This window comes from Seriola aureovittata, chromosome 5 (assembly GCF_021018895.1).
Source record: "Seriola aureovittata isolate HTS-2021-v1 ecotype China chromosome 5, ASM2101889v1, whole genome shotgun sequence".
NCBI lineage: Eukaryota > Metazoa > Chordata > Actinopteri > Carangiformes > Carangidae > Seriola > Seriola aureovittata.
The window spans coordinates 11,980,001-11,996,131 of NC_079368.1; the positions used below are offsets into that span (position 1 = coordinate 11,980,001).

A 16,131-nucleotide genomic window follows, 5' to 3' on the forward strand; every position below is an offset into this window, starting at 1 on the left:
TCTATACCTCTGTCCATCTCTTCCTCCTCCTGTCGTCTTCTCAGTGTCTTTATATCCTCACAGTTCTGTATTTTGTGTGGAAGACTATGTGTGTTTGTGTGTGTGTGTGTGTGTGTGTGTGTGTGTGTGTGTGTGTGTGTGTGTGCGCACGCGCACGTGCGTTTGTGTGTCTGTGTACATGTGTGAGGGGGCTCGGGGGTGGCGGCTGTATTGTCAGACACATCACAGCACCAGATGTCCAATTTGCACTTCAGCCTCGTCTGAATGGAGGGACGGATACAAAGAGGGAGAACGAGGATGTTGGTATGATGGCCTCCAAGCAAAAGAAAGAGATGGGAACAAAATTTGGGTTGAGCACAAGAGTGGTGAATCATTTTTCATTTTTCTTTCGATCCATAAAAAATAATTCTAAACTTTTCGTATATATTTTTCATATAATTATGCCATGATGCAGAGAGATGCTATTACCAAGAAGCTGCATCAGTCCACTTTATTTGGAGACCACTGAGCATATTTTTGTACATATGAGTGGCCTGCAGTTCAACACCTGAGAAAAATAGTAGCCATAAAGTTATAACAAATCCCAATTTGAGGGCCTAGTTTATGTTATTAATTCAGTATGTATGAGTAATTAAACAAACATAAAGCAATTGAAACTGCGATGGAATGACAGAAGGTGCACAAAGGAAAAATATAACTTCTGAAGAATATGTGCAAGCCACTGAAAGAGAGAGAGAAAGACAGAGAGAGAGAAGAGAGAAACCTGGACTGACAGAATGTGCGCGTAATGGTGCACATACATAAATAAACAAGGTAAGTCATATAGCATGTGTTTGATTGCATAGATCAAACAAACCAATAAAAAATGCATAAACTGGCTAAATACATCAAGCTTACACCTATTCTCTGGGAATTGTACAAACTAATTCTGGGAAATGTGGGAAATCATGCACAGGGCAGGATGAAGAAAAGGGAATAGAAAAGAGGGATGAAACAAATAATGAAACAAAAAGCAAATGAATTGAAGCGTTTGAATGTACTTTTTGATCAGCGTAGTGACTCAGTGCAAACATACAAGAGGAGAATGAACCATACACTTTCGTTTGAGAACCATTGAATTTGTCCTCAGGGAGCACCTGATTATTACTATCTGAACTAAATTATTTCAAGGGAAACCCAGGTTATGTGGGGGGTATAGCTATTTTGTCTTTTTACCCAGAGTCAGCCACTTACGAATGCCTTCATTATGTCTCTCTGTGCAGTCTGAAGGTATGGCAATAGCATAATAAAGGGCATCTGTGGTTGTCTGTCTCAGGATAAGTAGGACAAATAAGATGTCTGCAACTGAAAGATCCCTTTATGTTCTGAATGCACTCTATAAAGAGTGTAGACATTGACTTAGATGATCTCTTTGTTATTCCCATTAACCCCAGTTTCTAAATTGTTGAATTGGTATAATGTAATCTTTATTGTGTTCTTTTGTATTTTGTTTTGTCTATGGAAACTATAACATTACACAAACCAAGACTGGAAAACAGACTACTGGTGTGGTGACATTTTCCGTCCTTGGCTCTGACTGTTATCATAATGGCTGTATTACAGCTGTAATGCAGTGCAGGCTATCTGCGCGGTTTTGCTCAGTGCAGCAGGGTCACCACAGCCTGTGTAGGTGTCAGTTGTAGTCTAATTCCTGTGATTCGGTGATGAATCTCTCTGATAGAAGACAAGCATAGGGTCTGGCCCAGATGGAGCTCTATTAAGCTGTTAATAAATGAGGATTCTTCTCTGCTCTGCCTGCATCTGTGGAATTGAAGGCACTCACAAATTTGTAAACACACACACACACACACACACACACACACACACACACACACACACACACACACACAGTCAGAATATTATAATGAAGTAAAGCTAGCCAGATGGCTGAATTAGAAAGCCGTCTCTTTCTCTTTCTCCTTTTCTCTCTGTCTCTTCCCCCTCCCTCCCTCTCTCTCCCCCCCCCTCTGTCTGTCTATTACTCTCTTACACTGTGTACTGTCTCTCCATTATCTATTTTTCTCTTTCTGTCTCCCTCTGTTTCCACATTATGGATGATGGGTATTGTAACAGCTGACCAAGGTTTAAAGCTCTGCTGAAGTGCCCTTGAGCAAAATGATGAAAAAGACGTGTCTTTAACAATTCATTATGACAAGCTAATATCATTATAATATTATATTATGTTATATTATATTCATAACCTAAGTTCAACTTGTGTTATACCTCTACCATGTGCATAAATTACAATATCATCTGCATACATTTGGATGCTAGTCTCAGGACAAACAATATATGCAGTAGAATGGGCGGGATTTAATCGTCAGATTGTTGGGGAAAACCTGTTGAGAGTCAGCAGCCACCTGGCTGATGATTGTGTACTTGGACAAACAGTTTTGGAGAGTTAGCTTACAACACTATCCCCTAAGCTGACATCATACTTTCTATGTTCACATTGCTGCAATGCAAATTCTGTCATCTGCTAGTGTCTATGCGGTAGTGTATGTGTACGTGCAGGTGCAGGTGCAGCCCAAACAGAGTTTGCGCACAGACCTGCAAGTGTGAACGCCTGTACCTGTGCAGATACCCAGTGTAGTATGAACAGAACTTTGATCCTTTACCTGTCCCGATGATTTAAGGTTAAGAAAACAGGTAGATGTAGTGAGTTACTTTGTGAAAAAAATGGTATATCAAGACATGTTATAAGTCACTTTGCAGGAGTTTAAAAAAATGTATTTTACAAATACATTGTTCATAATATACAAATACTGTCACACATTTATTTCACTGGATGTTGTGTTTTATGTGTGTCTTGTACAACGAGCAGAATAGTGTAGTATATTTAGCCCTTTACATATACAACATTAACCTATAAGTGATGGATCACATTATTAGGTTGAAGAGGTGCAATGAATAAAAACTCCTAGTGCAGTCATGAAATGTTGCGTCAGGGCTACAATGGGCGCCATGGAGACAGGCCTTCACACTGTACTTAAAGCACCATGAGGCCCCATACCAGTCGTGGACCATTTTGTTGGGAAGCTAATGGGATCTCTCTAAAGAGGGACTATAAATGACAGCTGTCTGCCCTGATTCACTGACTGCCATCACGTCTCCATTCCCAAAACACTTAAAAACTGCTGCTGCAGCTTCTGCTGAGAACAGGAAGGAGGAAACAGACACAGTGAGACAAAAATGGTTGCAGGGTGTGGGCGAGGTGGATTAGAGTTGATGAAAGAGAAGGGAATTGGACAGGGGATGGGGATGGGATGGGGGGTTAGAGAAAAGACAGGAGGGCTGGTAGTTACAGTACTGGCATCTGTCACTACCGCCGGCACCCACGGTGGCACGCAGTACTTTACTTTGAATTACCCTCTGCCGGCTTCTCAGTTAACACCTGAGGAGGTCATTACGATGCCATTAGTATGAGTAGTGCAAGGAGGGCAGAGACGGAGTCTGAGAGAGGGAGATCTACGCTAAGTGTAAACAGACTGTCTGTCAGTCTGTGTCGGAGAACTTTCTCTTCCCCTGGAGAGCCCTCTCTCCTCTGACAGAAGAATGACAGAGACCTCATGGGAATTACACCCGTCTCTCTCTCGCTCTCTCTCTTTGTTTCCCACGCGGACTGACAGATCACAAACTCACAACAATAGGCCCTATTTTAATACCACTTTCTGTTGGTACATGAGGCTGACTTAAATAAACAACCTTTCTATTGCCTCGTGCTCTCTCTTATTTTCGCAGCCTGTCTCTCTTTCTGAGTAATGCTTTGCTGTTGTTGCTGCTGTTGTTGTGCTGCATTGTTCGGGGGGATTTTCTTCTTTTTTCTTTTTCTTCCTCTCCTCTATTCTCTGGAGAAGAAGGAATGCTTTCCTGGGTGCAGTCAGTGATACAGCATGGAGCAGCTCTTTCAGTTTCATTATATAAACAGCTTTGATGCCTCTTCTTGCTCTCTGGTTTCTATGGCTAAGTGGCTTTTGGAGAGGGCTCTGGACTAGAGAGACAAGAGATGTGTGTGTCTATGCATGAGCTTCTCGTATGTGTGTACACTGCATGTGCTGCTGTCTTGTGTGTATTTGTGCACACGGCTAACACTTAGCTGGTTAATCAGATTAACCAGTGTGGCTTCATTGTCCCAAATAAGTGATACATTATAACATTATTGCATTATTTAAACTGGAGGCCTCAAAAGGCCTTAAAACAGCTTTGTAACTGTGACTTCTGATTACATAAAATGTCTTTCTTTTCTTTTCTTTTCTTGTGGGGTGGCTGCAATTTTTGTTAAATGTCGCTGGGACATTTACAGAGATGTTTTTCTTTATATTTTAGTGTTTATTTCCATTTCCACAAGTTGTATCTTTCACGATGACTAGCATTAAATTGGTCTTAAAGAGTCTTAATGTATCTTGATGAAACTTACAGACCCTGATAAACATCTGTTTCATGATCGTCTCTCAGGGGCGGTTTCAGATCATTGCTTTCTCTTCCTCCCCTGTAATTACCTCAGTTTTTCCATTGCCCTTGACCATCTCAGCCTTTACCCTCCCTCCCTTCCTCCCTCTTATTGTTCTATGATACCTATTGTTCCTTTCCTAATATTTCCCTTGTTCCTGTTCCTCACATCCTTGTCTTTCCCACCTCTCAATATATCCACCTCTTCCTGTCCTGGTTCACTTCTTCCCCACTTTTCCTCGCCTCAGGTGTGGTCAGCCGAACCAGGCACGACTGGTGTAATCAGTGGGAGAACAAACATTAACTGACACATGTGCACACATAATGTGGGAGGTCTTTCACCCTCAGTAGTGAGGAGTTTAAAAACATATCGACTTGCAGCCACAGTGGTCTTCGTTAAGATCGTGGCTTGGTGTGTGAGTGAGGGTGATGAAGAGATTGTTGTGGGGATGACCTGAGGTTTAGGGCACAGCCCACCCACTTAAAATGACTCGTATCAAGGCCACATACTGTACCGTTCTCTCTCCCCCACCGTTCTCTCTTCTATTGCTCCCTCTCCCATCAGCTGTTCACCGCAGTGGGATCTGGCACAAGACTCTGGCTCCTGGGGATTACTTCTCCACCTCTCCTTTCTTGTCCTCCTCCTTTCCTCCCACTGAGCCCTCCTCTAAGTCCCTTCCTTCCTCCCTGATCCCACTCTTCTTGCTTCATCACCACAATGCTTCCTCTACACAAACAAACCACAGACACAGAGGTGACCTCAGCCGCAGAGTGTATTTCAGACTCTCCCACGATCGCTCTCACGGCCATGTAGAAAGCTCGCCGTTCTTCCAGCATACATCATCATCCAGTTGTCCTAGTAGACAATTAAAACTCAACTGTTACCCTTTTCTGCTCTTTTTACCTTTGTCTGTCTGGACTTGACAGACAAAGCCAGTAAGGGTTACCCATGATCACTGCTCTTTGTGTGTGTGTCTCTGCTGGGGGGGGGAACTGTGTCTTTGGAGATGAAATTGTGCAGTCTGGGACTTTGGCCTTCACTTTTTTATGACAGACACAGAGCTTATATTGACATTTCAGGTAATGTGGCACCCATAGCTTGTCAGCCTGAATGATATTACATATTTTCTGCAGATGAGGACATTGTAAGCATGTTTGTGGTCATGAAACCTATTGATTTGAATTGAATTAAGCTCTTTTATCTCTTTCTCCTTTCCTCTTTCTGTTTCTCTCTCTCTTTCTCTCTCTCTCTCTCACTCCCCTCCCTTCCCCTTCTCTTTGTGTGTCTTAATATTATTTGCCAAATCCACTCCTCGTGCTTCTCCTATCGTCCGATGCCGACAATGCAGGCACTCAGCGTTGCTTCCTGCAGGCATTTCATTAAAGCACTAATAACACATTGGTAATTAGGTGACAAAGAGGCTTTTCTTATTGTACTGATCAGCTGCTGAGACGTAGTCCTCAGAGGCCCACACAGAAGGAGGTTGGCTGTGTGTGCGCTAGGACATGTTTGTGAGTTTCTGAGTTGTATGTCTCTGCTCTGAGTCTATTATTTCTAAAAACAAAAATCAGGTTTTGATCCATTGAAATGCTGCTACTGTCTCTTTTTCGACCCTTACTTTTGATCTATTTTTTTAATCTTTTTTGCTGAAAGGAAAAGGTCATCTGGCTGCAGTTTACATTATGAACTAAAACACACAGATGCCCACATAGCCACACATATATATGAGCTTGGATATTAGATTCTTATTTATGATCTACAGTATCCTTTTATCAGTGGAAATGAATTTTCACATCGAAACTCTTGCATTCTTTCCAGTTTTTCTCTCTCCTCTTGTTCCCCATCAGTCTCTCCCCTGATTCTATATCAGATGGTTCTCGAGCCACCTGAGGCACTGAACAAATAACGTAGTGCAATTGAAATTTCCTGTGAGGCTTATTGATGTCATTAAACACTAGCATACTGAGGCCCGGAATCATTTTAGTCTTCATCAGACTGGCTGACATTTTAGTGAATTAGCTGTTGGAGGTTTGGTGGGTTCGGATGAGGTGGGGTTGTTTTAGCTCCCCTAGCCCCCATGCCACCACCACCTCCCCCACCCCCTCCTTCACGGGGTCAAATGGTAGAATCGATCATCTCATTTGGCCCGTCTGCTGGCCTTTGATTGGCTGTCATAAGGCTAATATGTGTCTGGTGTGTAATGATATTCTTGCATGTTGTTCTTTAAGAAGTAAATCAAGTTAGCATTTAGCTTGTTGCGGACATGAAAGAGCATGGCAATACTGTGATTATCATGAGAATTCACATTTGACTTTAAAGCAAAAGCCTTTCTTTTACTCTTAAGTTGCATTTGACCTTTTGTTGTCCTTTCTTTTCTGTGTGAAAAATCATTTCTGTGGAGAATCATCTGCCAACTTTAAATTTTGAAAGGAGATATGTTCTTAAATTCATACCATTTAAAAGAAGTTTGGAGTTTGGAACATGTATTTTAGGGATATGCATAATTTCATCGTCCCGTGGCTGACATTTCAAAACTGTGTCTAAAGAAAATGTTTTTTTTGTGTGTGCGCCAAAAATTACAAAAGCTAAGCACATCATGGCCCAAAAGAATCCCATTAGTTTTTTCACTTTTTAGTACTTACATCTGTAACTGTTGCACTTGACTAACGGGAGAGATTTCTTTCACTTCTCTAAGAGACTTGGAGAAACCTTTCTTTCTTTTAGAAATAGCACAATGTTTTTTGTTATGGTCATGTATCTGTAATACTACACCTCTGCTCTACACACATAGCTAACAATGTGCAAGTTTACTTTTCATTGTCTCCAAAAACACAGTGTCAGTAGTTTGTAATCAAGACTGCATAATTTTTTGATGGTGTATGCTGATCCAAACCCAATTACAAACATGCCTTTTTGTGCAGATATTTTTAATGACCCATTCCTAATACATTCAATGAGTAAATATCTGTTGACCAGTTATTATTAAATCTCAGTACAGTTCTCCACCTTTCCACACATTAATGAGCTCTGAGTATCATGCCACTCTGTGCTGTGAGACATGACAGTCTCTGGTTGATCCTTGTTTGTGTTTGGCCTTTGTGTTTGGGGTCAGTCAGTCTGTTGGTCTCTGACTAGAGAGCGTGACTGGGGCTCGGACACGCTTTGTAGCTGTGGCGCCACCGCCGGCCTTTGCTTTCCTGATTTAGTAAGGCTGATGCTTCAAAAGCCATACCCAAAGTGAGACTTCACAGCAGAGCAGGACAACATGTTGCTCCCTGTGGTCCGTGTGCCTGACATTGTACTGTCCTGACATGTACAGGACACGGAGTCTGTCATTGCACGTGATTGGGAAACATCATTACAGTAACAATAGCTCCAGCACAGCTCGCTGCCAGTGGTCATGTGCCCTGTCATCTGTTATCACTCTTAACTCCTCTGGCTTTCTCTCGCAACTGATCAAAAATCTAAATCTGTTCCACAAAGTGCTTGTCTCTGTTCTCAGCTCAGCAGGACGTGGGGAGAAGAAAAGAAGGGAAGAAAAAATAAGGAAAATTGAAAAGAAAGTTGTTAATGTCACTGAACCATGAAAGGCTTGGCCCGGGGTTGGAATGACTCGGTATACAAGGTTCTTTAGTGCTGTGGCTGCGGGGATAAACATAACTTACATCAGCCCTTCGCTTGTACAGGAGATTTCCTCTCCTGGCACTTACAACCTCAACACTCACACTGCACTGTGATTCACACACACACACACACACACACACACACACACTGTACGATCCAGACCCTTTCAAGTAGCTCATGTACACATGCATACACACACACACCAGAGGGCAAACAAGGGTTTTTGAATAGTAGTTTTTATTCTGTTTGCAAGCATGACAGTGGTTGCTATTACTTGTTCACACATACACACAGAGTTTAGTTTGTTTTTGTTGGATGGATTTGTATCAACGGCAATGTAAAAATATTAATTGCATTAGACTGTATTATCAATGTATTGTCTGACTGTGTGCGTGTGTGTGTGTGTTCTGTGTCTTTTTTTCTCTCCAGATCATCACTCAGTATGTTTATGAGCTGTTGGAGAAAAAGTGCAACATGACTAAAGCCTTCCTGCCAGTAAGTACCCAGAGTGTGAAAAGAGGCATTTTCCTCTTTGATTTATGCCCTTGAAGATTAAAGGGAGTATTAAATATGAAAATTGACGTAAATGCTTCGGCTTCAGAGTGTGATTATATTGAGTGTCCTGTTTAAACAAAATAAAGAAAAGGGGATTGTGAGGAGTCAGCTCTCCTCATTTCTCTATCAGTCTTTGTCTTTCCCTTTTCTATCTCACTCAGTTTCTCTCTTACTCTCTCTCTTTCTGTTACTCCCTCCTCTGCTCACATCCTTTGTGCAAAAGTGTCTCCTCAACAAATTAACTGTATTGTGACGTGTCATTTCAAAGGCGCAGAGGCGCAGCATGCTGATGCTTAATCTGTTTTGCATTCATTTGCGCTGAAGGGGACTTTCTCAGCCATCATGGAGTTATTCTTTGCCCAGCTCATCCACACTTGATCCCTTTTTTATTTGTTGTTGGAAGCATGTTTGTCTCTTTTTGCCCCCCTTTACCCCACCATCCTTGCTCTTTTTCTGTTTATAAAAGTTGCGATCATTTTTCAGGCTGCATTTATGGGGATGTTAGGCAGTGCTGGTGTTTAGAAGCATAGCAGAGTTAGCTCCAGCGCTAACAGTGTCCATAAATCACCTACCAAGGGACTCAGCGCCTTTCATTAGCCCCCATACACTTTTACTGGTTTATCTGCCTGGCCTATTTATCTCATTATTCCTCTGGAAAATTGCTCTGTTCTGCTTTTCTGCTGCCCACCCGCCTGCGTGTATATGGCATTTGTGTGTGTGTATTTGTGTGTTAGTGGTGGGTCCGTCCACCTGCGTGGCATTGAACTTGTGACCGCAGATTTTAAGAAGATTAACCGCAGCCAAGTATAGGGAGAGGGAATGAGGGAGCACAAGAGAATAAAGGGTAAGATTTTCTCCCCCACTCGGCTCTCTTTGTCTGCTTGGATTAAGTTCTTGCAGCTGCCACCCATGGCTTTTATGGACAGTGTTTGTCTCCTTAGAGATTCTTCCAGGCATACTTGGGAGGGATGCAAAGACGCATGGGATGTGGACGGAGCTCATGCACACCCACAAATACTCGCTCACTCTCTTAGCCTCCCCCTCTCTGTGTATTACTTTCTCCCTCAGTTTTAATCACACAAAGGCTGTTTTCTAATCATGATTATTGATGATTAGTGTACTGATGCATATGAGCTTTTTTAATTACAAAGGCCACAGTAGAAAAGGCTGTTTCTCCTTAAATTCCTACATGCAACATAAGACAAAATTCTTAACATTTCTTTTCATAATCAGCTTCAGATGTTTCTTTGAAAAATAAAATCACAATTTGATCTTCTTTTTCATTTGCTGCTATGGCATGGAGACAGGCAAAGATTTATTTTGATTGAGTTAAATGTCCCAAAAGTCTATGAAATCATCAAACATCTTTGGGAAATATGCTTTTCTCTTTATATAAGAGATTTTGGGGGTTTTGACTCCAATACATCAGTGAGACATGATAACCTGTGTTTTCCTGAACATTTAGGTGGATGCCACAGAAGATGAACCCACAAGTTTTATCTACCGGAGCCCAGATGCCTTGTCTAACCCATCCAAGCTGTTGGTGCTCATCCAGGGCAGTGGCGTAGTGCGGGCCGGTCAGTGGGCCCGTAGACTAATCATCAACCAGGACCTGGACTCAGGGACACAGATCCCCTTCATCACCAGAGCCATGGAGGTAGGGGGCACAACAAAAGATGTTCAAGCTATTTCTTTGGATGTTGAAACGATTTTTACCGATCTTTGATCCAAGATGTTGTGTTTTCATGTCACTGAGAGGGAGGGGTGGGCTGAGTGCACTGAGGACACTGCACAAAAAATGTTAGAGGAGGTAGTTTATTATGCAGCCGGTTCTAAATACTTTACATTCATATCCTCCATTTTTGTTTTTCCTTTGCAAAGAGTGTAAACTGTGACCCATCATTAGTTTGTAGGGTTTTGTGTGTCTCTGAGGGAAAAAGTCACCACATAGTGGTACCACTGCTACCACAGTGGGAGTGGTGGTTAGCCTGATGGGATATTGGTGTGACAAGTGTAACACACATTGTTTATGTAAGGGGCAGGCTTGAATATTTGGGGCTTTGGAAGCAGTTCTGGCACAGTTAGAAGTGGAGTATCATGGTATTTTGTTTTCTTGTGTTTGACTGGAGGTTTGAATGTGATTGTGGGTAATTTTTTATTACTCTTAGCTTTTCTACCTTAGATTCTGGATGTACTGCATCGACTCAATTCAGTTTAACTTCATTGCCCAATTTACACAAGTCTGGAGTGGAAAGGAAACTTTGTCCTTGGATATGATAAATTACATGATCCTAAACAATCTCAGCACTCCACAGCATCATATAATAGCAGGAGTGAATAATAATGATAAGCAGACATTCGTTCACAGGTCCAAACACAGACTTTATTACTTTACATATTATTGTACAGTTCTCAACCCAGAATAAAGGCTTATATTGTCTTTTTAGTGAAAGAATATTCCTCATTATGATCATTATTATACAAGAAAACATTTATGTATTTTTATGATTCCTGTGTAATCCTATGGGTTCATCGGTGACTGAGCTGAGAGAGAGAAGCAGGTAATGTGATGTAAAATATAGATTCGTTTTTCTTTCCCTACTATATGATCACACACAAGTGTATACATCTGTGTTTCAGCAAGCAAAAGGCGGCTCTCTGCCTGTCTTATTATTTTCATCCCCATTTCTGTGCTCATTTGTCAGCCGGGCCACGACTACCTGTGTAATTTCATCGGCCCAGTGTTCAAATTGACTTAGGGGAGATCCTGCTCTCCCTCTCCCCCTCATTCCCTCGTTCCGTCCACCTGAATGCCATAAAGACTTTCACTGCTGTGTAAAGCCCTCGCCTGCTGAGTACAACAACAGGAGAGATTTGGGTAGTGTGCGTGTGGGTCCATGTGTGTGCTAACAGATGATTCAGGTACCCAGAAACTGTCTTTTACAGTCACCCCGGCCGGTGTTGCAGTTGGAAGAGGCTGGATTGTGTTGCAGACAGCCAAAGTGACAGCCCAGATATAGAGAACGTGGTGTGTGTAGTGCGAGTGTTGCTCATTCATCATCATAAACAAGAAATCGTGTTCTTACACCCTGACAAATCATCATCCAGGCATTTACCACACACAGGCCTTGTACTCTATGTGTGCACTGGAAAGACAAGCACACACATTTATAGTCAATTCATGCTGTCTGCATCTATAACAGGCATGTTTGTGGTTTATTATGTCATACCATGACATTTGTGTGGATGTCTTTTGAAGTGCATGTACAGGAGTTACAGCTATTGTAACATCTGAAGAAAGGTGTGGAGTTTTTGTTTTTGCTCATTTTTTATCTCAATCTTATTTGTCTAAACACATTATCAGCTGATTTTAATGATAAGTTCCCCTTCAAGCAGTGGGGGGGGCCGGGTGGGGGGGTTCTCAGTGAAATCACTGTGTACTTATCAGCAGTACCTATTATAGTTATTCAGCATTTAGCGGATACTTAGAATTACAGTGTGCTCAAAAGGTACACCACATGACTACATTTAGTTTGTGATATACACTAGCATCCATATTTCTAAAAGGACAGTTATTATAGCTGTATTACATTAGGTATTTGACATGTAATGACATGCTATAAGTTTATGGTAGTTTCCACTTTGGCTTGATGCAGCTTCACATTTTACTCCTCCTTTATTCATTTACCCTTAGACATCTCATCTGGTTATCTCATACACTTGTACAAGCTACTAATTCATCACTCTGACACATAAATCCCATCTTACTTTTTAAAGATACTGCCTCCCGCCTGTTCTACAGCACAAAGACAAACAGGCATAGAGGCATGGCATTAGTTATGCATTAATTTAAATGTATTTCCTAAGTCAGTGTTTATAATGAGTGCCTGACTGTTCAGCCAAGTGGCTTGCTGACTACCAGCGTGTTATATTCATTCTCCTCGTAGGAAGAGAGGTGCAGCAGAAATGGTGATGACTAGGTGACGTCTGAAACCTGACGAGTTGTCAAGGAAGCAGCCTTATACACCATTGTTATTAAACGTTGTTATACTGTTATAATGTTATACAGTACAACTTACCACATCTTTATTCTGAAATGTTCACTACAAGGCATTAATAATTAATAGGAAAATCACTCAACAGGAAACTTTTGTTATCACTACCTCGTGGCTATCAGTTTCACTGTCTCCACCTACACATATATACAATACAGAGTTCACAATGAATTGTCCAAACCCATTCTGGGAAATGCAGGAAATGATTAACTGAGGAAGAGCTTGGTGAACCAGCTTGAGGAAATGAGCCATGATATTCAGCAATGTGAGACTATCTTAAAGTGGAATATTCCTTCGACCGAACTGTCATGGATAGAAACATTTATAAAACAACAACTTAGTTTTACATAGGTCATTACAGCAGTCTGATGCTTTATAGCTGTAAAAGAGCAACTCTGGCACCATGACAATTACTCAATATTTCTGATTTACAAATTTGTTTAAGTGCAGTGCTGGGTCAAATGTGACATTTTGAGTGTTGTTTTTATTATGTTTAGATTAGACTCCATTTTACAAAAATGTTGCGTAGCAAGAAGCTTTTGCCTCGAGTGCAGCTCATGAGAAGTTACTCATGGGAAGTTGTTTGGAAATTCAAAGCCTGCAGCGAAGGGTCAACTGGAGTGCATTCGGGGAAATATGGGGGGAGCTTGTGGCTGCTGCAAAACACATACGCACACACGCACGAACGCACGCACACACACACACACACACACACACACACACACACACACACACACACATACATACATACATACATACACACACACACGTACACATCCACCCATCCACCCACACACACACACACACACACAGACACACACACGTGTATGGCCCTGCACCTGTGTTAAAGCACCACTCTGAAATTCTTAGCCAGCGTCCTTAAGGGCTCGAGTCAGCCTTTCCTCTCTTCCGATGGGATCACCCACTGCCAATCAAGGGATTGTGGGAAACATAGCTGATTGTGCTGGTTAATCAGGCCATTCACACAACACACGTGCACACACACATACAAACAATCACATTCTAGGGTGAATCTCCGGGCAGCCTGTCTCTTGCACACCATTTACATCCCATCACCTGTTTCTGCTTCCCATATCCACCATGCTCCTGTCTACAGATATATCACAATCTCAGGATTATGTCAACACATTAATAAGCTTGTATCATGTATTTGTAAAAGATGAGTCTAAAATATGTGGACACAGAGAGAACCTAGCAACAAATGCATCACACTGGGCAAAGGTGAGTACAGTAACGCCAGGTTAAGGCAAATCTTTGCGCTGTGGTTGCAGGTCTGTTCCATGTGCATGTGCATGTGTTTGTGCACATGGAAGTAGTGCTATTTCCCATAGCCTCGAGGTAAAATGACAGGTGAGAGGAGGTTTCTCAAGCAACAACCAGAGTGAGGGGGAAATAGATGGAAAAGATGAATCTGAGGGGAGGAGGGCACGGGGGGTGGGTGGGTGGGGGGGGATGCAGAGAGGGAGAAGGATTACAATTGGTTGGAAGAGGACAGAAGAGGAGAGAAGGAGAGGGGCACAGAGAGGATTGAAGCAGGAAGAGAGAAATGAGAGAAGGACTAGGGAGTGACTGCAAATGGGGTGGGACTGGCAGAGGACAGACGGGAGTATAGAGAGAGAGTAGGCAGAAGGCAGGCGTCTGACAGCTCCACTACTGGGAGAGGGCCTCTTAATGACAGCTTATTCCTTCATGATTTCAATTCCTGACAGTCGACAGGTCTTGTTGCATCATGGCAGCTGTATCATTACCTTCTGGCCCTGTCACTGCTCTGCATCCTGAGACTGAGATGGTGGAGGTGGAGGGTGGGTGCCATGGGGTTTGGAGGGGATGGGGGAATGGGAGGGAGAGAAAGAGAGAGAGAGAGAGAGAGAGAGTAGATTGTGAGGTTACCAGCAGAATAATTGAGGAAGGAGGGAATATTGAAAGGTGGGATCATTAGTTAAAGTAGCTGTTGGAGTTAAGAATAGGACATTCAACTTGTGTGTGTTTGTGTCCACACTGAAAGAAAACACTTGAATGCTGCTGTGAGGCCTCAATCCTCCTGTATCACGTATTATGGTACATGTATGATGTATTATCAGGCCATGACACAACAACGTAGAGAAGCAAGAACCCAAAAATTCCTAGTCCCTTTTTTTTCCTTTTACTTTACTTTACATAACTTCTTAACTTTTTTTTTTTCCTTGACTTCTCCTGCAGTTGTCGTCTTATGGTTTTGCAACATTAGTTATTGGCTACTGTTGGAAAACTTCTCTTCCTAAGAGCTTATTCATCTGTTAATTTTCAATATTTCAACTCAATATAGTCATTTTTGTCAGAAATTGTTTCTTTAGAAGTTCAGTTGTGGGTAGAGTTTTTTTTTTTTAAAATAAAATCAACAGTATCAAGTCTGACAACTCTCCAACTTGTTAACTGCATATACATGTGCACACAAACATATAACCACATACAAACCACTAAAAACACTCTCCTCAAGAACAACTTAATTTAATTTGGAACTTGCTAACGTGAAAACAGATCTGTTCACCAGCCCCCCCCACCCCCCCACCCCCCCATCCCTGTAATGCCTCCCCTCATTCTCACCCCCCTTCTCGCCATCTCACACTCTCTCCCTCTCTCTCTCTCTCTCGATAGTGAGTCAGGCTCGACACTGGAGACCCACTGGAAAGAAAGAGGGGGTGTGGTGTTTTCAAAAGTGTGTCAAAAGCCTAGGGGTTTGTATCTGCCCAGAATTTCAATGGGAGGCTGAAAGGGGGCAGCGAGGCAGACAATCTCAAACACAGAAATCCTCTTTTAATTTCTGTCATGCCCCCCCCCCCCCCTTTTTTTTTTTTTCCTTGTAGCTGGATGATGTCTTGTTCAGCATCGGCTTCACACTCTGGCATCTTCCTGTGTTGTGCCGTGGCCTTGTGTGCTGTGAGGATACCCCTCTCTCTCCTCTCTCTCCCCTCTCTCTGTCTCTCCAATCACCATTCTTCCTCCTCCTCCTTTCTCATTAGTTCCTCTAATTCCCCCCGAGCTGTGAGTTAACCTGTATCTTTGTGTGTGTGTGCTGGTGTGTGCACACGCGTGTGTGTGATAACATTGTACGTACAGTGTGTTTTCAGCCTATCTTTGGGCATCAGGTGGCTACAGAAGTCAGAAATGTATCATTCTATCCATCTAGCCAGGTTTAGCCAGAGGACAGCTTGTGTATTTGTGTGTGTGCATGTGTGTGTATGTGTAAGGGTCAAAAGATGCTCTGCCTAGCCATGGCCTTGTAATAGTAGCCCTGCAACCAACACACACACTCACACACACACACACACACACACACACACACACACCTCCAGGTGGGAAGGTCCCAGCACATCCTGAAGCTCAGATCAATGCACTTGACACCTTCAA

General features: G+C 42.4%; 1 protein-coding gene across 3 annotated transcripts in view; it reads left to right on the forward strand.

Moving 5' to 3' along the window:
• Positions 1-16,131, forward strand: part of fam172a (family with sequence similarity 172 member A) — a 160,544-nt gene that overhangs the window by 10,121 nt on the left and 134,292 nt on the right. For all 3 annotated transcript variants that reach the window (XM_056376415.1, XM_056376416.1, XM_056376414.1), the window contains exons 5-6: positions 8,543-8,608; positions 10,134-10,325. In XM_056376415.1, coding sequence (XP_056232390.1) covers positions 8,543-8,608; positions 10,134-10,325 — 258 coding nt within the window. The remainder of the gene's footprint in view (positions 1-8,542; positions 8,609-10,133; positions 10,326-16,131) is intronic.